Source organism: Lycium ferocissimum, chromosome 7, assembly GCF_029784015.1.
Source record: "Lycium ferocissimum isolate CSIRO_LF1 chromosome 7, AGI_CSIRO_Lferr_CH_V1, whole genome shotgun sequence".
Classification (NCBI taxonomy): domain Eukaryota; kingdom Viridiplantae; phylum Streptophyta; class Magnoliopsida; order Solanales; family Solanaceae; genus Lycium; species Lycium ferocissimum.
Window position 1 is genome coordinate 17,851,017 of NC_081348.1, and position 24,359 is coordinate 17,875,375.

General features: G+C 36.1%; 1 protein-coding gene and 1 long non-coding RNA gene across 2 annotated transcripts; both read left to right on the plus strand.

Moving 5' to 3' along the window:
• The first annotated feature begins 1,905 nt into the window (after positions 1 to 1,905).
• Positions 1,906 to 11,787, plus strand: LOC132063589 (uncharacterized). The gene is made up of 6 exons (XM_059456207.1): positions 1,906 to 2,711; positions 4,616 to 4,718; positions 6,699 to 6,754; positions 10,614 to 10,778; positions 11,342 to 11,455; positions 11,538 to 11,787. Exons 1-6 carry the CDS (start codon positions 2,070 to 2,072, stop codon positions 11,628 to 11,630), a joined length of 1,173 nt encoding a protein of 390 aa, XP_059312190.1. The 5' UTR covers positions 1,906 to 2,069; the 3' UTR covers positions 11,631 to 11,787.
• On the plus strand, positions 2,993 to 3,637 carry LOC132062573 (uncharacterized). Its single transcript, XR_009416211.1, has 2 exons — positions 2,993 to 3,030; positions 3,209 to 3,637. It is a non-coding gene; the product is annotated as an uncharacterized LOC132062573 (long non-coding RNA).
• Positions 11,788 to 24,359: the final 12,572 nt, after the last annotated feature.

The following is a 24,359-nucleotide window of genomic DNA, read 5'->3' on the forward strand; positions in this document are numbered from 1 at the left end:
TTCATAAACATTTAACAAATTAACAATTCATAAACATTTAACAAATTAACAATTCATAAACATTTAACAAATTAACAATTCATAAACATTTAACAAATATTGAATTAAAAAAAAAAAAAAAAAATTGGAACAAAGGGCAAAAGCCACCGCCCAAATCAAAAAAGAACAAAAAAGATTTTTTTTTTTTTTGAAACATAGCAAGGATTAAATGTTAAGCATGCTTAGAATATAATGTATATAACAAAATAATAACAAAAGTTCATAGTAAAAAACCTTAATCGAAGATTTTTTGTAGAGTTATTTAATCGAGTTCTATGCCGCTTTTCCCCAAAATTTGAACTTAGAATCTTTTGCTCCTCGACTTGAATATACCGAAATCTAAACTTTCCTGGACGAAATTTAATAGAAAGTGAAGTTTTTGGAAGTGGGACCACCTCTTTTTTCTCCGTCAATGGCGGTTTTTTTTTTTTTTTTTTTTAAAACCGCTGGAGGGACCGGTGGTGGAACCCGATGGGTTTATGTTGAAGAGTATAACGCAAAGATTTTCTTTATAGTATAACGCAAAGAAATCTAACGTTATAGGGGGAGACAGAAAACTCCTTTAGCGCAGTAAAATACTGCGCTAAAGGTACATTGGTAACATTTTTTTGTTGTTGGGGTATTTTGGTTCAAAAAAAATTTTTTTTTGAGGCATTTTTGTTCCCTACCCTTTGAGGGATGGGGTAGGCGGTTGGTATGTGGGGGTGGGTGGTGGTGGGTCTAGGTTAGGATGGGCGGTGGTGGTGCGGTGGGGTCTAGGGTAGGGTGGGAGAGTGGATGGTGGTGAAAGGGATGGTTGGGGGTAAGGTAGGTTGTAGGGGGTAGGGGTGGTGAATGAGGTGGGGTGGGAGTGGGCGTGAGGTGGAGCCAGTGGTAAAAATTATTCATACAAAATACCTCTTAGTGATATTAAGATTTTGTTTAAGATTTTAATGACCAAGACCTATTCAGACCAAATAAGTGCTTGAATTTTAATGTAAACAAATGCACTTAAGCCTCTGTTTGGATAGCCGTACCCATGGTTTCATAATGTACAGTGTGGTATTGTATTGTATTGTATTGTACTTTACTGTATTAATGAATACAATGTTTGGATAGACTGTATCGTTTGATTTGGTTTAATAGTAACATTTTATTGTTTGGTTTGACTGTATGATACTGTATAATAACATGTAAGTTTACTAAAATAACCTTAACCCTTAATTACAAACTAGTTTAAATATATATTAATAAAACTAAGGTAATGGATAAAATAAGTAGGTGGTGGTGTGGGTGGGTGGTTGTGGGGTGGGTGATAGGGTTGGGTGGGGGTAGGTTGTGTGTGATGAAGGAGGGTGGGTGGCAAAGAGTGGGTTTTGGTGGTGGTGGATGGTAGAGTGGGGGTGGGTGTGATGGAGGAGGGTGGGCGGGATAGAGGTATAATGGGAAAATGAAATACATAACCACGTAAAATCATTAAATTTGTGGTTACAAAAATTGGAGTTTTTTATGGTTATATAACCACGAAATTACAATGAATTTACAACACTATACAACATATTATAATGAATTTACAACACTATACAACATAATTTTAAGAATAATAAAAACAAGCGCGATTTCGTCGAAAACAATACATTAATGAACTAAGGGAAACAACCATTCAAATAGAAATGAATGACTTAAAGGACTGAACCATTCAGAATTTCAGATTTCATCTCCACTGAATGCAAACAAATGAGGCTTAAATTTTACCCATTTTTGGATTGCATTTGATGAACTTTGATAATCTGATCCTCAGTTAAAAGTGAAAACGACCTCCAGCCTAAGGGATGAGGCAATCCAACACGTTCATCTAAAACTAACCATTCTTTCTTCTTCCCTTGGGCCACCCTCAGATTCCCTCATTCTACTTTCCATTCCACACTTCTCTTTCAATCCAATAAATATCTAAATTCAAAACTCTCAACAACACAAATTCTCTCTTAGTTATCCCTTGCAATTCAAGAAAAGAAAAAAGAAAAAAAAATTGCCACCATTTGAGCTAAATCATGACTGCTGCTCCTTTCTTGATTGAATCAAACCTCAAATATAACCCTTTGTTGTATACTCCAAACCCAATACAATATACCCGTTTACTCCATCACCAAAAGCTTACACCCTCAAAACTCTCCAAACCCACCAAGCTTACCGTCAAATGCTTCAACAAGAACCATAAAAATGGGATCTTTAATGATAAAAACGGGTTAGAATTGAAAAACAAAGAAACCCCATTTGAGAAAGTTGCTAAAAGTGTTATGAAAGCCCTTAAAGCTTTGCGAAAACCCGCTGTAGCAGCTGTACTAGTCGGGTTGTTGTTGATGTATGATCCGAATTCAGCATTGGCTGCTTCTGGTGGGAGGATTGGTGGCAAGTCTTTTTCGTCGTCGCGTAGCTCAATGTCTTCGTCTAGGGGGTATTCTATGAGGACAGGAGAACCTAAGTTTTCGTATTCGGTACCATATTATGCTCCCTCCCCTTTTGGTTTTGGTGGGGGTGGAGTTTATGTAGGACCAGCTGTTGGTTTTGGGTCAACTGCATTTTTGGTTATGATGGGTTTTGCTGCTTTTGTTTTGGTTTCGGGGTTTCTGTCTGATCGGTCTGAGGGCAGTGTGCTTACTGCAACTGACAAAACTAGTGTTCTCAAGCTGCAGGTAATCGACTAATACATAAATGTACTGTTGTTTATATGATTAATATTAATGGTTATTGTCGAAAACTAAACATTGTTGTACAAAGGTTACTATGATATTTGCTTTGATTTGGTTGGTTATAGCTTTAGTGATGTTAACCCAGTGTAATCCCACAAGTGGGGTCTCGGGAAGTGAATCAGGATGTACGCTGACCTTTGCAAAAGTTGTTTGCTTTAGTTCTACCTTTGGGGGTAGAGAGGGATGGTGAAGTTGTCCGCTAGGCCCCTCGGAGAAATTTGGGACTCAAAAGAAGTGTAATCAAAGTAGGATAGAGCTTTATGTCAAAAGTTGTTTGCTTTCAATGAGTTCTTGACAATGGGATCTTATGATTGGTCAGTTACTTGCCCCTACCTTTGTGGGGTAGAGAGTTGTTATTTCCGCTAGGAGAAATTTGGGAATTAGGCCCTCGGCTCAAGTTTAAGGATTTAAAATGTAATCAAAGTAGGATAGAGATTTAGTGAGGTTATTAAGTAATAATTCTTGCATAGTTTAGTGGTCAAAAGTTGTTTGCTTTAGTTCTTGACAAATGGGTGATTGGTCAGCTTACTTGTCTGCGCTATAACCAAAGAAGTTGGATTGGGATGGTGAAGTTGTTTTGAGCTTAAGGTTGCTCTGGAATTCTATGGAGAAATTTGGGAATTAGCGACATGCAGAGGAATTCTGCTTTGGGAAGTTTATTGATAAAGCTATTAATGATGTAATGCTATAGCCAATGAAGTAAAATCTGCATTTGTTGCTGGGATGCCCGCATTTACCAAATCTGAAGATTTTACATGTGCTGACACCATTAGCATTGCCTTGCTATTTGTCCCATGTTCTTCCAGATAACAGTTTCAGATGGAATAAAGTAAATCCACAGGGATGTGGATGTGTCATCTCTGCTTGGACATGATTTTGGTGAACCTATTTTTTGATAGATCTGGTTGTTCCCTTCTTAAATGTTGTGATTAATTCAACTATGGAATGCTGTGAAGATCAATAGAAGTAATTGCATCATCTGTCTCATTTTTGAATGCTTTGTGTAATATAGCTAGAGATTTCACTGCCAGACCCCACATTGTGGGACTTCATTGGATATGTTGTTGTTGTTTGTAGAATGAACCATCTTAGAAAGGTAGTTTATGTATCCTTTCTTGGGTTTTCTCTGTGTAGTCATGCTATCTATTGTTCCTTGCTAAAATCTAGTACACCATCAGATGTTTTCTTCCGCCACTTCAACTCGGGGTTTGGCCGTATTTTTCATAAAATAAACCCACACCTTCCTGGTTGAATTTACCAAATCTGAAGGGGAGGGATAGGATATATGGTCCCCACATCGTTGATAACGTGTTCAGACCTTGCCCATACCTTTGTGGGGAAAATAGATGAAGCCATTTCTTAAAATTATGCATTCTGAAATTGATTGTGAAGTTGTTGACCATTATGTTCACTTCCAATGGCTACAATACCCTCAATTGAATTAAGTCGTTTGAATGCCCTCCTCTCCTTTCCCTTCTAATGGGTAGAGAAAAAGAACAAACTATTGGAAAGTAAATTGTAGATGTTGGATGCTTGAATTTAGTAATGGACTGAAAAAACTGCATATGAGGTTGACTTTTTGTGAAGAAGTGATATCAGGGAACATCTGCATTCTGACCTGATTCAGTATATCTACTGTTAAGTTTCCTCAGACATTGTTTATGATGACTTAGGTATCTATACGTTCTCAAAACAAGATTGAGTACTATTGATTCCGTATGTTGATCTCTTGTAATAATGCTCTGTTACATCCATTTTCAGAAATTTTGTTTGCCTTGCATTTGCATTGTGCTTACAATTTCTTTTCTACTGTTTCACTCCCTTTTCTCCTTTTTCTCTCTCTAAAGGTTGGGTTGTTGGGCTTGGGTAGATCACTTCAAAAGGATCTCAACCGGATTGCAGAAGTGGCAGATACATCCACACCAGAGGGTTTAAGCTACGTCTTGACGGGTAAAGATAGTTTCTGCTGGTCTATTAGACTATAGTACGTGCGCAAATATAGGAGTGGTGACTAGTTCCCATCTTCATGCTAAAAACATTGTAAAATTTCTTATTGATGCAGAAAGTTGTCACTGCTACTGCAGTTCTCCATGTTTTTCTCCTCTTTCCTTGCCCTCACCCCTGCCCAAAAGGGGAAACAGAGAAGAAATGACCCTTATAATAACTGTGCTTGAATTTTGAACCCATTGGTGTCATTAAATGTGATTTTGTATCCATTCCACCCTGTTCAGGCTGTTCTACTTCCATCTGAATACTGGCTACTTTTTAAAAGATAAATTAGAGGTTCAATATTAGGGATTCCGTTAATCTCACATTTATATCTAAAGTGACGTACAAATCTCTAGTCCAATTAGAAAGACTCCCGGCACAACCAAACCTAATGGAAGAGACAAACGATAACTAAACCTTAATATGGACTAGTTGGTAGCATTTATATGGATACTTCGTTTTCATTGTGTTTTGTGCTTTGTTAAGTGTGCATAAATTTCAAGAGAATGTAAGTAGTTTGCAGTAATGTCCTCTGATGTAATTTTACTCTTTGTCTACTCCATTTTCAGAAATTTTGTTTGCCATATTCTAACACCTTCAGTCATCTTAATGGATCTCAACCGGATCAGAAGTGGCTCATCCAGGCACCAGATTTAAGCACTCTTGACAGTAATGTTCTCTGTTGGTGCATTCAGTAAAATTTCTAGTCTACTGCAGTTCTCCAACGTACCCCTGCCCAAAAGGGGAAAAGAGAAGAAATGACCTTATAATAACTGTGCTTGAATTTGGAACCCATTGGATATCACGAGTTTGTATCCAACCCTTTTCAGGCTGTTCTACTCCATTTCATAAATTAGAGTGATTATCTCTGTTTGTAAACCTAATGGAGGAGACCTTTATGGACTAGTGGTATTATATATGGATACTTTGTTTTCTGTGTGTTTGCTAATGTCTTGCACCTTCTATCACTTGTAATTATTTCTAGTCCAGCTATCTCAAAATTTGTATTTTAGAACACTTATCTTGGGGATATATTAGAACTCAGAGGTCCAACATTCTTAGTTTCCAATTGTTCTATAGAACTTGCATTTCACTTTGATAAGTATCCTCTTGTAGCTCATCTTCATTTACGTCATCCTATCTCAAGTTTGTGTATTATATCTTCATCTATTTTGTTATTCTTCTCCTCCGCAAAAAAAAAAAAAAAAAAAGAAAAATTCCTTCTATTATGTCATTCTCTTGAAAGACCAAGCATAGATATCTGGTGTATTTGTATGTATGCGACAATCCCGTCTAGTCTCACCTCAACTTCATTCTTTATACGTGGGCTAAACTCGCAGTTTATATGTTCAACTTTTACTTATCCTCAAATCCTTATTCTATAGACAATAACTCAAAACTTTTGGGCGTAAACCCACAGTTATGGAAAAATCCTCTATGTCTCCTTCCTAGGTTCTCTCATACTCTTGACGACTCCTTCATATACGTATCCTTTATACCATTCATATATTTGATATGAATATCTTTCTTTCCTGTCACCCAAAGGAAATAAAAGCCTCTTTATCTTTCCACTAGTCCTGGGATTTATAGTCCTTTACTAAAGGGGTAATAAAGTATCTTAGTGAAAGTAACTTCCGTACATTGGATGTCTTGGTATTTTCATTCCAATTACTTAGTAGGTTAGGAAAAGACTTCTCTTTCCCCCTTTCTGCATTCAAGATTTAATCTGCTGGTGTTGCAACTGGAGGGCTTAGTTGAATTCTTTTTTTGCTTCAGTCCTTTTATTTGTTGCTAACGATAAAAAGATCCTTCTGTTTCTTGTTGAAATAGCTTATGCCTACAAACCTAAGACTAAAAATTAGGGTATATTTTTCTATTGATGTTCTCTGGAGTTATTCATTTCTTACATCAATTGCCTGATTTAGGGTTTTCCTCTTGCAGAGACAACATTAGCTTTGCTTCGACACCCTGATTATTGCATCTCAGCTTATTCATCTGTAAGTGAAAGCAAGTCACTTATGTGCTTTCTGATGTGTGATTATGTGATTATAAACCGCGATAGTGGCAAAACAATGAACTTTTGTTCCTTTTTGCCAGGATCATGATCCAAAATCTGCAATAGCATTAGTTCTCTTGGTTCTGCTCTCATTTTTGCTCTTGATTTGATTGAGTCAGACTTGAATTTATGATAATTTTACTTTTTAAACCAGCTAACATCCATAAGACTCTTTTTAAGTGAAGTTTGGAGACCTCTGTTTGACTTCAGTTTGCCTTTTCACTTCTATACTCTCTCCATTTAAAAAATGAATGAGTTTGTTCTACGTGCAAGGGACAAATTATAGATCTCAATTCTGACAAATGCTTAATTTTTGAAAAACAAAATTTTCTTAATTAGAAATATAGAAAAAGTACTGAATGTCACAAATATGGAAAAGTTGTTATTTAAAAAATTGTTTGACTCCTCATATAGCAAGGGTGTAATGCATTCTGCTATGTGCTACCAAGTCCAATAAAGCCTTGGTATATTGTCCTATATTCGTGAAGCTCAGAATTTGATAAAGAACAACGAGATGACTTGTGCAGCCTCTTGTTTCTTGATTGATATCCTTTATTGAGCTCTTTCTGCCATCTCTGTAACCTAGTCCTTCTCTCCTTTCTGTGGAAGAAAGACTGAAAACCTACTCATGTCACTGCTGAAAAGCCATGTCCTTAATTTGCACAAGGAGGTACTTTCAATGTACAAATGTCAAAATCCTGTCATCTATATGTTGGTCCAAATCAGAAGTAAAGTCAGCAATGGATATCCAGGTCATAATGGTAAATGAGTGGAAAATGAACTTTTAGCTTGTTAACGTGTTCAGTGCTCCAATGAATATAATAACTTTCTTTGGGCCTTATTGCCTCAGTTTTATAATAACTAATTATCAGATGTTTTCTCCTGATGAACTTTGGATGCGAAGCATCATTTGTTATTGGCTAAATTAATATATCTGCTAATTGTCATCATTAATATTGTTATTTTGGGGAATTGAACTATTCTTTGCACCCACGGGTGTGTCCTAGTGGTCAATGAAGTGGATTGGGAACCATGAGGTCTCCGGTTCAAATTCCAGTGGAGACAAAACACTAGGTGATTTCTTCCCATCTGTTCTAGCCTTGGTGGACAAAGTTACTTGATAACTGTTGCTGGTTGGAGGTGGCAGGTATTCCGTGGACTTAGTCGAGGTGCGCGCAAGCTGGCCTGGGCACCACGGTTATTAAAAAAATAAATAAAAATGTTGTTATTTTGGGGGCATTCACCAAAAAATGACCAGCTTTGTTGGACTGGATGCTCCAAGATTAGTTTTTGCTCTTGAGGATGGTTACTAACAATTATCTGTAGAAAGATTAATGCCCTACTATCCCTCTTCTAAGGTTGCCCTCTTCGAAACCTTAGATTGCAGATCCTGAAGTTACCGCACCCTGTCACCCAAAATGGTCTACACTTATCGTGATAATGTTTTCGCTTGAAGCAAGTGAATTGCTATAGAGTTTGTGCAGTATTAGAACTTTTTCGATTTTGGTGTTTGTGTCGCACTGTAATCTTCAAAAAGACACGATGTGGTACCACCCTGCTTCATACGTTACCCTACTCTGAGCCTTTGTTCTTACCAAAAGCCAAAACCATATGTTCGCCTATTTCAGAATTAGAATGTTAGCTTTACAAACAAGAAAAACTAAGTTGAAGAGGAGGAAAAAAAAAAAAAAGTGAAGAATGTAAACCGGTCACATAGATAATCCATCATGCTTGCTGATTTCATCTTTTTCCTTTTGTATTTTAATCATGCCTATAAAACAAACACATCTCCAAGAATGATACATACGTTCTACTTAGAGTGCTTTGTGCATCGTGTTGAAGCGGGGAAGTTTGCCTTCGTTCTCGTTGCAGACGTACCATAAATTTGTAGATATGCCATCTCTCTAACTGTTGCAACAACAACGACGTGAACCCTCGGGGGTAAATTTGACTAGATATGCCATCTCTCTAACTGCTTAACTTTTAATGAGACAACACACCCGGTGCTTAATCAAAAAAAACAACGTACCCAGTGAAATCCCACAACGTGGGTAACTTTTAATGAGACAATTCCTGGATTAAAGAGTTTGCTGCTAGGTCCTGTACTTTTTTTCTGGACCAACTTGGTACTTTTTAAACTTTACTTGTAAAAAAATAAAATAATGAGACGATTCCACAATCCAACATGGTATCAACGCAGCAGTCATGACTCAAGTTTCTCTATCACCTTTTATTGAAAGGAGTTTTCACGCAATTGGCCCAAGAAAGAGTTAGGCCCAAGCGTGAAGGAGCATGTTGCTGACCTAACATAAATAAACAAATATGTTCTTTAAGAGTTTAAACTTTTAGAGGAGGCGGTAACTCAACCCAACACTTCTGAAGGATAGAGTTTCTGGGTTACTAGCTTATGAATGCATAGAGAGGACAAGCTACTCTACCAAATTGTGGTCCTGTGTCCTCCTTTTGGAGCGTAGAACCCTCTTAAAACACATATATTAAGGGCTATTGGAAATATCACACCAATGGTAAATTGTGGTTTTGTAATTATTAAAGAAAAATTAGTGTACCTTCCGTTAATCGGTTTACAGGATTGCTTGTGCTAGAAGGTATTAACCTTCTTTAATTCTTTTTCCATTTCTCCACAATAAACAACTCCACTATAGCTCACATCTTCTAAAAAGGGTAGAGGCTCATAAATGGCAGCCTGCTGTTCTCCGTGAATGTGCAACTATGTGTAAGAAAAACTCTCTATTTCATGAAACTTCTTGTCTAGTGAACATAATTGTCAACTTCTAGGCTCTTCCGTTCCTCTTCCGCCACTGGTAGCCCTGAAGCCATGAAACCTGTGTGCACTTGTTTTAGCCTCATGCTATCTTCACCACTTTAGGTGTATCTGTTGTCCCAGTGAAAAAAGTTAGAATCTAGATCCCTAGCATGACACTTTTATTATGTTCTCCCTTTCAGTCTTTCCATACATTGATCGTTTACGAATCATCTAGCAATATGGAACTATAGTTAGTTCAATTGCAAGGAAGTCAATAGTACTCCGCCTAAACAACAATATACCCAGTGTAATCTCACAAGTGGGGTTTGGGGAAGGTAGGATGTATGCAGACCTTAACCCCCCTACCTTTGTGGGGTGGAGAGGCTCAATAGTACTCCACTTCCAGTTGCTAAATTTTTCATTGGTCTGAAGGAATTTAAATGGTAGATATGGAAGGGTTTGATTTGAGGGGAATAGTTAATCCCCTTTTGCAGAAAAGACTATTAGAGATGCACTAAACTTTAGTCCATCCTCTCTTTTTGGAAGTTTCATTTGTTGTGGACCCAACTAGATTGGCCGTGAACGTATTGGGATGAAGTTCTATGAAGTAGGAATAGGATCACATTATTACAGGACTGACTCAATCACACTCAAATTTTATCTGTTGCTAAGATTCAGTGATCCATAACTTCTGTAAAGAAACCGTTTCCCCTCTCAACCCCACTTGCTAGTCTTTTTAAAAGTGTGTGGTTTTGTAACATTAAGGGGGATAAAGCTGCTTCATCTTAATTTTATAGATCAGAACCGATTGTTTGCTATAATTTGAGGAATATTGGTAACAGTAAGTTGCTGTTTTTTTTCATGATCTTTATTTTTGCGGCCAAACGCCATATATTAGGTGAGTTTTCAGTCTGTTATTTTTTTTTTGGTTGTGTGTGTGTCTCCCCACTATTTCATTTTCACACCAATGCATATCAGTAGAAGTGTCTCAAATTTTGTCATTCTATTGAGTATATTTCTTGTGTCTGTCATGCAGGTTGATGTCAAGAGGGGCATGGAGGAAGCCGAGAATCGATTCAATCAACTTTCCATTGAGGAACGTGGTAAATTTGATGAAGAGACACTTGTGAATGTGAACAACATTAGGAGGAAAAGCTCTACGAGCCAGAGGTCAAATGGATTTAGCAATGAATACATAGTGGTAAGGATGACCTTGTATTTTATTTAAATTTTGTAGGTATTTTTGGTCCAAATTGTGGAAACAAAGATTCTTCCATTTCAACTACTGAAAGGAGTTTTCTCTTTTACTTCATGTTTGCTGCTGACTGGTGTAAAAATGTAGTTCACAGGTTGTTGGGACATAATGATGTAACAAGTAGAGAAAACATAGATCGTAAATGAATTATGTTAATCTTATCATAAAAATTATATAGATGTATCTTTGTTTTTTGTTTAGGGCATAATGATATGTCAAGGTGGACTTCTGTTGACCCTGATGCTCTTCCCCAGACGAAAAAACCGAGCTCTTATTTTGATGTGATAGACAAAAATCTACCTTCAATATTTTTCTAAAGTATCTATACCCTGCAATGGATTTATTATTCCATCATTTAATTGCTGTTTTAGTTTCTGTATCGTTTATCATTTTCTACTGGATTCAAATTTTCACCATTGAGTATATACTAATGATCCATCCTTTAGTTGAACACATCTAGTGGTCCCTTTGCATGATAATCATTCTTTTCTGCATATGTGCAATTTCAGGTTACAATCTTGGTAGCTGCTGAAGGTGCTTATAAATTGCCTACTATTAATGGAAGTGGAGACTTGAAAGAAGCCTTGCAAAAGATCGCTTCTATTCCTTCCAGTAGAACACTGGTAAGCAAACGAAATGGTCATCAAGAAGCAACAAGTTTTGCGCTACTTCTAGCTTTTAATCTGTAACATTTACTTGTTGCAGGCAGTTGAGATTTTATGGACCCCACAGAACGAAAACGACACATTATCAGAACGAGAACTTCTTGAGGACTACTCTCTCTTGAGGCCTCTGTAAGAAATCTGGGATTATACAGGGTCCTATTAACCCCTTTTTTGTTATATTCCTGTATATAACTCATAGAGCATCGATAATACTTGTATAAGAATGAGGGAATATCGTCGTAATTGTACTAGTCAAATTGTGTATATATAAAGGCTGTATTCTCTTTAAATTCCTCAGCAATCACTACTTCCACAATTCACCCCTCAAAAGAAAAGAGAAGGGAAATAATATGTCCTTTCATGATTTCAAAGGTGATAATGTGATGTAGTGGAGCTCTGGAGCTGCACTTGATCAGCATAATCTTTTGCATATTTTGTTAACTAAATATGGAAGCTGTGCTTTGACATAAGAATTATCTCATGCTTTTAGCTTTTTGGTTTTCCATTTTTTCAGTTCTCAACTACGGAAATTTAATTATATTATTACTGGATCTAATATTTTTGAGACTTTTTTTTGCGTGGATTACCCTTCATTTGGGGTGGTCTTTAATTTTTGCCCTTCAAATGGGTGGTCTTTAAGTTTTGCTCCTCGCCTAACACCTCGAGGTTGTGGGTTCGAAATCCAACTCAATAAAAAAAAAAAAAAAAAAAAAATTGCAAGGCAGAAATTCTTTCTGCTTTAAGGACAAAATTTAAAGACCACCATTTTGAGGGGTAAAAATTAAAGACCACTCTCAGCGAAGGGTAATCATGCAAATTGCCCATTTTGAGATGTCACATCCTAGTAGTGGATTTGTAAGATGAGGTAGTGATATTTGATTGGGATTCTTCAAATCAAAATAAGATTTGACATTTACCACTTTGCTAGTCTCTATCAGTACAACTTTAAGAAGGCTCTTAGTTTGCTCGGCATGGAGGATTAATAATTTGGAAATGAAAGTTATAAATTTGAAATTGATATGAAAGATCCCCCTAAACCAATTTTAAGAATAGCGGTTGAAACACTTTGTGTTACTCTCAAGATGGTAGTTAGTTCAACTTTGTGAGAGAAAATAACAATCATCTGTAATAAGTACGTGTATCAAAACAATGAGCGGACAACACGTGTCTTTTATAAAAGTTTACTGTTCAATCATTGATTAAATGCTACTATGTATTTTTACCTTCAGTTTATCACTTAATTATGATTGATTGACATGGTTTGGCGTAAGTGCGTGTGTTTTTCCTTGTGGGGTAATCCTGTCTCGGGTGTTTCTTGTTTCATTATAAAAGCACACTCGACTTGTCAATTGTGCTGTGGGCAATATTTCGATTAAACACGGCACTGTCCACATGTGTTCTTAGATTTTATTGAAGCATATGGCCACCTACACTATAAGGTCGTTGGTGGCTGGTTAGGAGTTAAGTTATTCATATATAAAATTCTGTATAAATAATACTCCGTCATATTTGGTAGCACTCTTTTGCAATGTATAGCACTCAACACACTTAATATGATATTTTGTTTGCAATTTAGAAATTTGCATAACTGATACATGTATAAGTTATGAGGAAATTTATAGAAGATGAAATAATTAATACATGAATAATTTAACCCTCCGTAAAATAATACATAGATTCTCTCATAACGAATCCTTGCATTACTATACCTGCATTAACTCTAGCCAATAGCAAAACGACCCTTAAGCATTTGTAACTTTTTGGTTTTTTCTTTTATCCATGATACCTGGTGGAACAAACTATTTACTCATATGTACTTATTTAAGAAATTGGCTCCTTGAAAAATTACACTGCAGTAATTATGTACTACATTATATCCTCGGGACGTAACATTCACGTTTTGTATACATGGTATACAATAAGAGGAATAGCTGAATGACACTACTGTATATCGTATAACCCAAAGCTATACAATGAAATAGAGAGATGGTGTTTACACCAAACTAATGAAGTTAATCTTAGCAGTTAAAGACACATGTATTGATCTGGTGTAAATGCCCGATGAGGGTAAGTTCTTAAACTACGTATATACCTGCTGGTTTTTCTTCTTTCAAGATTGGTATGGAGTGTATTTTTCTTTTGAAGTAAGTATTTCATGTAATTTATTGACCGTCCAGCGTCTAGGCACATCGCGTAAATATTCTTTCCTTTTAAAAAAAATAGTATCTTGTATTTTGTATATTTCTTAAATTCTGATTCTAGATGTTCTCAATTTTTTTTATCCTGGTGATGTGTTGGGTTTGGGGGGGGGGGGGGGGGGGGGGGAGCAGTAGGTAGTTTTGTTGTAGTCCTAGTGTCAAAATCATCCGCAAGTTGTGTTAAAAAGTAATCACTACAGTTACACAATAGATTTTCTTGTCAAGCATGAGAATTTTAATGCTCTCAACTCAAGAAAAAGAGAGGAAATGGAGTTGTCACATTTGAAGAATTCATATCTTAATATCCACATCCCTTAAAGTTATCATACTTTTTTAGTCTGCGATCTACAATTTTAACATCTTTTGACTTTTTCATCTATCTATTTTAAGGAGTAGAAATCTCGAATATGTAGTCCTAGTTGACTGCAATACAACCTCTTAGTAGAAGAAAGATAACAAACTTGCAAACCGAATAATTCGTCCTACATAAATTATCGCGATAGAGTTCGAATATATTAAGCAACTGATAATAAGAGTCACAAACAATCATTACATCTACAAGTATGACGGTGACGAAATTGTTGGGTGACTTATTAGCTCATAAGTAAGTACGGTAAGGAAGGGTTGTTGCATACTCGATATAATTGTTCGAGGTTACAATTTACCCAACGCGATTAAGTGAACAAGAATTGTGGATCGGATGCAGGTAAATTTTTTGCCAATGACTGAAATGTTTAGTCGACTTCCTCCCCCTTTGCGGGGTCCCGATCCATATGATTGAGTCGAAAATGGAGGAGAAAAGAGGTTCTGGTGAACCGTGATAATTTATACACAAGTAATCCCTCCACTTTTGATTAGAAATGAGCTTTTCAAATCAAAAACTTGTTAGCCGAGAGTGGTTTACTTCCTTAGTTGGCCTATTCGGCACAAATCTTGATTAATTAGATCAGTAAATTTTGAATACTTGATCATCCGTGAAATTTTCCCAAACTTTAAGTTGTTTGAGTTCTGCTTAATACCTAGATGATTGCAATAGTTGTGGAAAACAAGAGAAGGATGAATATGAAAGCAATGCATGATAGGTTAACATGGTTTAGCATAAGTACCGTGTTTGGGTATGTTTTTCTTCCTTGTGGGGTAATCCATTCTTGGGTGTTTCCTGTTGATTATAAAAGTACAATGGACTTGTCAATTGTGGGCAATATTTTGATTGAAGACGGTGCTGTCAACATGCGTTCTTAGATTTTATTATTGAAGCGCATCTACCAGAGCACTAATCATTTGTAATTTTTGGATTTTTTTCTCGTGATTACCCCAGTAGAATAAACTACTTACCTGGCGGTACTTTATGAAATCACCCTTTAAAAAATTAACATTATAGGAGTAGTAGTTATGTCCACTTTAATTCGGGATATACAATTGAAATTTTGAGAAGAATAGCTGAAGGACACTAGGTATATTGTACAACTCAAGGTATACAGCCTACATATCTGCTGTGTATTTTAAATATTTTTCTCTAAATAAGTATAGAGTGTAATATTTTTAAAAATATGCATTTTCATGTATTTTTGTTGACCGCCTAAGCACACCCCATAGATTTTTTTTTTAAAAAAGTATATATGTTGTAAATTTTCTTAAGAGTTCTAACTCTCGATGTTTCCGATGCCAGATTTAGGATTGTTTATTCCTTAAGCATTGTTTGATTCAAAACCAGAATTATAATTCTGAGACTATATTTAGGATTATAACTAGGATTATCTATCCCATCTTTTATATGAAGTAGATATTTTCAAGATGATGGTGTACAATTTATTCTTGTTTGACGTAATTCCCTCAACCAAATACAGAACAAATTTAATTCCAAATTTTTTATCGAGATAATCTACTTAATCCCTTCAGCCAAGCGGCCTCTTAGGAATTTGGAGGCGGAATGCGTGGGGTGGGGGGGAGTTTGGTTGGATTCCTAATTAGTGTCAAAATCACTTGCAAGTTGTGTTCAAAAGTAATCACTACAATTTTACGATGGATATTTTTTTTCAAGCATGAGAATTTCTGTGCTCTCAACTCAAGATAAACAGAGGGAATGAAGTTATCACATTTGGAGATTTCATATTATAATAATATCCACATCTTTTAAAGTTATCAAACTGTTTAGTTTGCGATCTACACTTTTAAACATATACATCTTTTGACCTTTTCATGTCGACATAGTATATTTTTGAGGATAGACATTTCGACTATTTTAGTCCTAGTTGATAAAAAACTTACAAACCAACTGATTGGTCCTATGTAAATTATTATCGAGATAAAATTTCCACCACTTTAATATATTAATACAAGTGCCAGAGGCGAATTCAGGATTTCAAGAGGATGAGTTCACCTTAAATTTTTTTTTTTTAAAATATGCAAAAGTGTGTGTAGTAGGGTTCGATCCCACAACCTTAAGGGATTAAATGTAGCACATAGCCAGTGCTCCATTCGGTCTAGTTTGTGCATGTGTTCTTTTAGTTAATATTAGATATATTTTACAGAATATATACATAATATACCGAATTTAGTCGGGAGACCATGTGTTCACGTGACCCATTTTTTATACCTAGATTCACCCCTGAACACAACTAACATAAGAGGCACAGAAAAAAGTAATACACACAAAGAAAGCTTTACTTCCTTATTTGGCGCAAATCTTATTTAATCGGACCAAGGAATTTTGAGTACTTCAAATATGTTCTTAAGTTCAAGATGTGAGTAAAACTCAAATTGGAGAAGAATATGGGTCTTTGGTTTCTTTTATTGGCAATGTTTAAATTAGTTAAGAGTTTGTTTTTACCTTGAAAAACTTACAATTACTTCATGGGGAGTTAGCATATATCAATGCATGATACAAATACTGTTGTTGCTTTGACGTTACTCATATAAGTGTCATATTTTTACGCAGGTCTTACATAAAGGAGATTGGGTTATTTCGGAATATATATTCATAAATACTGATGTTGCTTGGGCAAGTGTGGTAATAGGGCCCATTGTTAGTTTTTTTAGGAATTTGGACCCCAAGTTTTAATTATTAGGTGATACGACCTCATTTGGGATTAAGGCTAATTAAGTGGAGACGAGTTATTGGGGTGCAAAAATAAGCCCCCAATTTTTTTAAAAAAAAATACTTTTTTGCCCAAGGATTTAAAAAATAAAAATAATGATATAAAAAATATTATAAATCATTTTACCCGCAGTCGTCTCTTCCATATTAACGTTTTTTCCTTCAAATGAAGCTCCCAAATTAACTCTTCTCCTCTCTTTCGATCTTAACCCAAGTATAGCAGAGCTTTCCTTCTCCTTTTCTCCCTCCACATTCCTTCTTCTCATTATTGCTGCCATTGTTAAATCCATTGAAGATATTGAAAACAAATTCCGATTTGGGTGGTTATTTCTAAATTTTACGGCTTGGGAATTACTCTTTTTGGTTATAGTTTGGTTTGGTAAGCTTTAATTCGTGTTCTTCAAAATTTATAATTTCTAGTAATTTGCGTGTAGTATAGACCAATTTAAGTTTATTATGGAGGGTAAAAAGATAGCAGCTAGTGATTTCGATGGTAACTAACTAGTTGGTATTAAAACCGCCAGGAAATGGAATTCTCCACAAAACGTCCAACCTGTTGAATTGGATAATTATTACACCTATGATGATTTGTTGAGAAGCGTGATTCTGTCTGGTAATATAGACCTTGAGTCGAGAGAAGTGTCCATTAGCTATGTAATTGATGCTCCTAAAAAGGGACTGCCTCTTACCTACATCAGAAATGACCATCAAGTCTGTCTATACCTTATGAATGTTGATAAGCATGGTTCCAGCCCTAGGTTATATGTAAGTTTGAAAGAGAGGATTGTTAAAGTCCAATCAGATGCAGCGGATTCATCAGGGGCAGCCTCACCAATCATCAATGAAGATCCTCGCGAATCTCCAATTGACAATGACATCGATGAAGATCCTTGGAAACCTCCAATGGACAATGACTTTCCTGATAATGTTCAGGAGATGATTTGGAGAATTCTGCTTCCAGCAACCATAACCATGTTGAAGGAACAGTTTTTAAAAGTGGCAACACTTTAAAGGACAAGCGTACGCTAATGGAAGCACTTGGGACAACTGTCTTGAAGGCACGCTTCAATTTCTATGCTTGGAAGAACAAATCAGACAAATATGTGGCTAGATGTATGGATGATTCTTGCAAAGGTGACTGTGCACCAATAAATACGTAACAAGTTATAGGTTTATTATAACCGTGTACTAGAGCATGCACACATGCAGCATACAACAAGTTTCTACTAACCATTCAAAGGCATCATGTGTAGTTATAGCGAGGCACATTATGGGTAAATTTGAAGAAGGCGCAGGGATCACTCCCAAAAAAATACAGAAGGAAGTTTTTGAAAGATTTGTGATAGTTCCAAGTGCATTCGTGTTTTGATGATTTTCAAACTAGTTCGAACAGGATAAGAGACACTGTGCATAACTGCGTTCTCGTGCACCTTGTAGTGTCAGTAGAGAACAACCGTAAAGCCGAGCCACTTGCTACACATAAGTACAGTTATGAGTTGGCCCATACTTTCGGTCAAAATGAATGAATGGTTTCTATCCATCCCACATGCTCCCACTATATATACAACATTATGGCAACATCTTCAGTATCACTTGGAAAACCTAATCTAACTTGCGCAAAAGCTACTGCCGCAAGAATTCAAGTGATCACAGAACAAAGTTACTTTCAAGCTGAAGAACCAGATATTGATATGAATTTAGTCTATGTTCTTTAGATTGTTGTAAATCTTTGTTCATTTGTGCTGAAATTGTAAACTTACTCTTCTCTGTTAAGAAGTTGTTTATAAGTGTTTCGAAAAAACTCAAAGTGTACTTGCTGGAAGTGTGTTTCCGTAAGCTTTTGAGTGGTACTCGCAGGATAAGATAGAGTTAGTCTAGGTATATTGCAATTGGGTATTGCAAGTCCGGCTAGAGTTGCAAAAGCATCGAAGTGGAGGAATTGTGGAGTCCTAGCTTACACAGGTGGAGTATTGCAAGTGTGGAGGGACTACGGGGGTTAGAATTGGTATACAACCAGTTCTGATGGACGCACATCCATCCACAAGTGGTATCAATTCTAAAAGTGTTAACACTAGAAAGGATTGTAAATGGCAGCCCACCAAATATGGAGAATGACTCGTACGTGAATGAAAAGTACTATAGGTAGAAAGAGTTTTTTAATCCCTCTGGATGTCATTTCTGATGGTAACATTCATCGTGTAACAAGACAAAGAAAGAGATCACCGTCAAAACGAGAAGGAATACAAAGAAGCTCGGTTAAAAGGATTGAAAAAAACTATAACGGTAGGCCCAAATGATTTTTTTTTAATCGACATCTCCTTGGAGTACAATATGTAAAATGAAAGAGAGTGAATCTTTCTAAAGGTTAACACCTAATCAAGGATGCTCCACTCTCTTGCAGAAGTCATCACAACCACCAAAAATAAAGTTAAGGATGTATTAACTAACCCGGACATCTCCCAAGTTATATAACTAATAAATGGTGTATTGCATGATTTGGAATAATAATACATGAATAATTTACTCGAGCTAAAATGGGATGTCATCGCACGGTTCACCAGTCCATATTCCGTATTCACGCTGATGCCAAGCGTGAAAATCGTATCATTTTCCGACTTTGTTTTAACGCATAAGTGCTTAATACAAAGGAAGCTAACATTTCAAAAGATTTTCAAAAAACTATAAAACGAAAAGACCTTCTGCATTAGTGTGTGGAATAGGACCAAATGAGTACGGGAATCGATATGCAATCTCGGCTTGTTCGTCGACGAAAAGAAATGCGGAGAAAAAGAAATTCAAATTCGCCGGCAAAAAAAAAAAACCGAGAGAGAGACAACTGAAGAGATCGATCATGAAAACTCCAAGCTTTCCCCTACTAATTAAAAGGCCCTCGTTAACATGGAGTAGCAGATGTTCCACGTTGAAAGAGCTTATGAGAATACGTTCATGAGATGCACACAGTTATGGTTTCGCGGATAATCAATGGGCGAAAATATGCTCGGCTATGTGCTTACTGCTGTAGGAATAATGATTTAATTGTATTTAGCATGTTTTCAGGTGTTGTCACCGTGTAGAAACGAATGAAACTCATAAAATATTGGAGTAATGTCGAAGTGTGAGTTTTGGCTTGGTGTATTGGTGAAGAAAGCAATTTCATTCGGTATGTTTTGGTTGTTGTGTCATGGGAGATGAAAAATGATTTTAATGATCCAAGTCAAGTTATAATCAAGACGATAATGTGATATTAATATGGTTTTATGAAAATGAAGTTGTTAACTGGATTGTTGACATTATTTAAGAAAGAAGATGGAATAATTAAATGGAAAAATTAAGGCCAAGAATCTTAGTTGAATGATCTTGGATCGGGTACTGGAATCTTGTGTGTGTTAATTTGAAAGTATTTAGGAATTGAATGTAATGGAATGTCCAATTATATGATTAATGTTAGAATTGGCGATTGATTATTGATATTGTTATTATGTTCGTTGGTATTCATGATAGCAAATTTTCTGGGATGTCCAATTTATAGGGGAATGTAAAATTTTTGTAGATAAAGTATTAATTCTTTTCCCATGAATAACATTATTGTAGATCTGGTCGAGACGTAAATTAAACTTCTTTTTTGGCATGTCTTAGTGAAAAGTAGTTGACATCCTTGAAAAATTACTACTGCATCCGAGCAATTTATGATGTTTTATCATATTCTTAATGTAGCCATGCACTTTATGTTTTTCGCATGAATGGATTTCAAAGATTGCATAAAAGTTTGTTTTCAAAAAGTATTTGTTTCAAAACGAGAATAGTCCGTAACTTTCAATGACACTCTGTGGAATGTTCTAAAGTGAATAAAGTTATAACTTTCCGAGGTAAACACCATGCAATAGAATACGTAGATGTATATTATGTTTACGAAAGGTATATATAACTATTGTCCGATTTTCAAATGACATTCTTAGCAGCTAAAGCCACGAGTATGATTTTATGCATATTTGGTGTAATATGTCCGACGAGGGTCTATCGTAACCAACGCATTAACCGCGTGCTTATATATATATATATATGATATGATATGATATGACGATGAAATATGGAGATGGTGGTTTTCTTCTTTTGACACGATTCACCGAGTCCTCACTGTAGGCCCGGTGGTAGTGTAATATTTATACTTTTGATTTATTTACCGCGTCCCCTATAAGGGCCGGGCACGTTATGTGTATATGAATAATTTATTGACCGAGTCCCTCACAGAGGGCCGGACACGCTAAATGATAATTATATGATTTCGATTTCAAAGGCAAGTTTTATGATTATTTTGTACATTATCTTTTACTTACTCGTATTCCGTACCGACTCTAGCTTATGCCGAATTCTGATTTGTAACGATGTTCTCAATTTTTTATTCGGGGGATGATTCATGTTCCATGGAGGGGGGGGATAAGATGTAGTTTTTGTTCATATGTACTTCTTATGTTAGTTTTATCAAAATCATCCGCATGTTAAGAACTTAAAAAGTACCCATCCCCGTAGGCCGCTACAGTTATATCGGCACCCGTACCTACCCGCATCCCAAACCGTTAGTGTACGAATCTTGTCAAGCATGAGGAATAGAGTTTAATGACTCTATACATATCGCTATCATAATCCCACGTCAGATAAAAAGGTAAAGCCGACAAGCTATCATAGTATGGGGGACGTCCAATTCATATTATAATAACCCACACATATATGTCACATTCCTTAAGAGTCATATCATATGATTTGGTGTACCGCTTGTATACATATACATATGCATAATACAATCAAAGTTTTAACATCAAGTATACCCCTGCTGGATTTCCAAATCATCTAAACGCAACTCCCAAAGCTTTTAGAGTTTGACGCAATCTCGATATGTATAGGCAAACCGTTGACTAAATACAACCAATATCTTTTATAAAAAACAAATCATAACAACCGCTCGTTGTCAGCACGCGCGATCAACCGAATTTCGTATTCCGTATCCCCGTCACATATCACAACACATCATAATAACACAAGCATAACACCAAACGGAACTCCGATAATGAGAGCTTTCCCGTAACACAAGATTAACATAGTACGCACGATACATAAATCCAACGAGGTAATAATAAGAATTTCCATATGCATAAAATCATTCATCTCATTAAATAAGTAAGAAATCCATATGATTCAAAAGTAAAAAAATAGATGTTTTTCTCAATTTTTATTCGAAAGCCGCGGCCCCACTGCGAACCCCATCCGAAAGCCCGACTACGAGAGGGTTATGTCTTAAGAAGGGTTTCGGCATCCGAGCTCGTATGCAAAAGTTACGCGAGCGTTGAATTGGACTTTTTTGTAGCTAAATCTTTCTAAGAATTCAATCATTTGAAAATATCAAAACCTTATTAGGTTAACCAAAAGTTTTTGGAATCACTAAGATTATACAATCGGATCTCGAGAGTTTCACCCCGAGGCTCGTGGACAATGGTTAAGCTTCACATACCTCGTCCGCTCCTCAAGCTAAGTCAAGCTCAAGTCTCAAGAAATAACGAATATACCAAACATTAACCATAAGCATTTGGGCATTCAATTCCATGGAGGATTAAATACAACACCCGAGAATTCAATTCGGCCAAATTCAACAACAACCAAACTAACAACCAAGCTACGACATCAATAATCAATAAAGTGCATTTCAACATCAATAACTCTTTTCTACATAATTCGACAACATTTCATTTTGATTTATACAATCGAACCAATACCAATACACACGCATTCAAGTGCTAATACAAAACCATTCAAACAAGATTCACGAACATCTCAACCAATCCACAAAGTGTTCAAACGGCCTATACTACATAGCCCAAAGTCTTCCAAATTCAATCAAAACTACAACAATACATTTCTTCCTTCCAAATTCATAAATTACACCAACATTCCACACATTAACAACATCAACCACAATAATACAAAAACTATATTAAAAATTATCTTCCAACGACCTACAAACAATTCCAACCTCCATTTAAACCATTAAACCATCATTTTCATTATGGAACCCATCAACAACAACTAAAACATGCTAAATAAAATTAATTCTTCATTCCTACACACCATACACATACACGACACACCCACTTCCATATTTCCATGAATTTCATCCATTTTCACTTACTACAACATGAACCCTTCATAACACATAAAAAGAGGATTAAAACTTACTTTCCTCCCTTAGTTCTCCAACATGCATCCATGAGAATTGCATGAACAAAGGCTTGGTTGCCCTAACAATTATTCCATGTTGTTTAGCACCTTCCAAGTACTAGTGTTTGAAGATTTTTGATCTTCTTTTTCTCTTCTTCATGGCCGAATATGGCCTAGATTTCTTTCTCCATGTTTCTTCAATTTCCGGAAAATAAAATGTGAGGAAGATGACTTAATTGTCATCTTTTATAGCACACATAAGTTGCACAATGGACTTGGCCCACATTATGGCCGCCACCCTTAGGCCCCCTCAAGAATTTTTTTGTCACTTCTAGTCCCTAAAAATTGTAAAATGATCACATGCACACTCCATAGCTTGACTAGTCAAATTTGGCCAACCAAGGGTGGGTCCCACACCAAGCCACACGGCCAAACTTGGCCATTTCATGAAAATTACCAACTTTTCATAATTCACTTTTAACCCCAAATTTTCCTTAATATTCCATTCCAACAAAATAGCAAGCAACTTATGCCTTAAAATAAAATCGAAGGTCAAAAATTCAACTCGCGTCCCTACTTTGTCTTTGACCTAACTTTTCACGATTAGCTCGGAATATACTAATGCACAAAAATGCGGGATATAACACTTTCATTGTGTATCTATATTATAATTTAAAGGTCCAGTCTGATTATGAGTATTACGAGAGTCGCTGGGTTCTTGAGGTTATCACACCCTATCGGATTAAGTATGACAAATTGGTATCAAAATATCGAGCGGTTCGTCCTAGGGGTTGTCTACAAAGTCGTGTCCATAGAGTCATTTTGGTCGCGCCACATTTATAAACGTTGCTACGGGCATCTAGGTTACTCTTCTTCCACATACCATAGAAATGATTCCTTACCCCTAGACTTTGTGAAGAATGGCGTCGACGGAAGATGTTAAAAAGGTATGAAAGATATATGCGGGTAAGATATTGAAGTACGATTGAAATACAGTTTAAAAAGGGAAAGTAAATAAGAAAGTGTGACGGTGTTAAGTTATGTTTATTATTTTTGTACTTTTGTTGGGAGCCACCGTCTCGCATATATATGTCTTGAGGCATTTCTGGTATTTGAGTTTTGATTAGGAAACTTCTACAAATTTTCCCAGAAATAAAGTGAAAATGAGATATAGATTTGTAATATGTCTTGGAAGGTCGTGCCAATAGTAATGGTAAGATTTGACCAAGCTACCAGTACGGCCGACACCGAGAGAGAAGTTGTTCAATTGGGCATAATAATAATTATAAGGTCGATGTCGAGATAATAAAAGAAATTGGAAAGGGCTTGTTACCTAGTGAGAAAGTGGCAAAGCTATGAT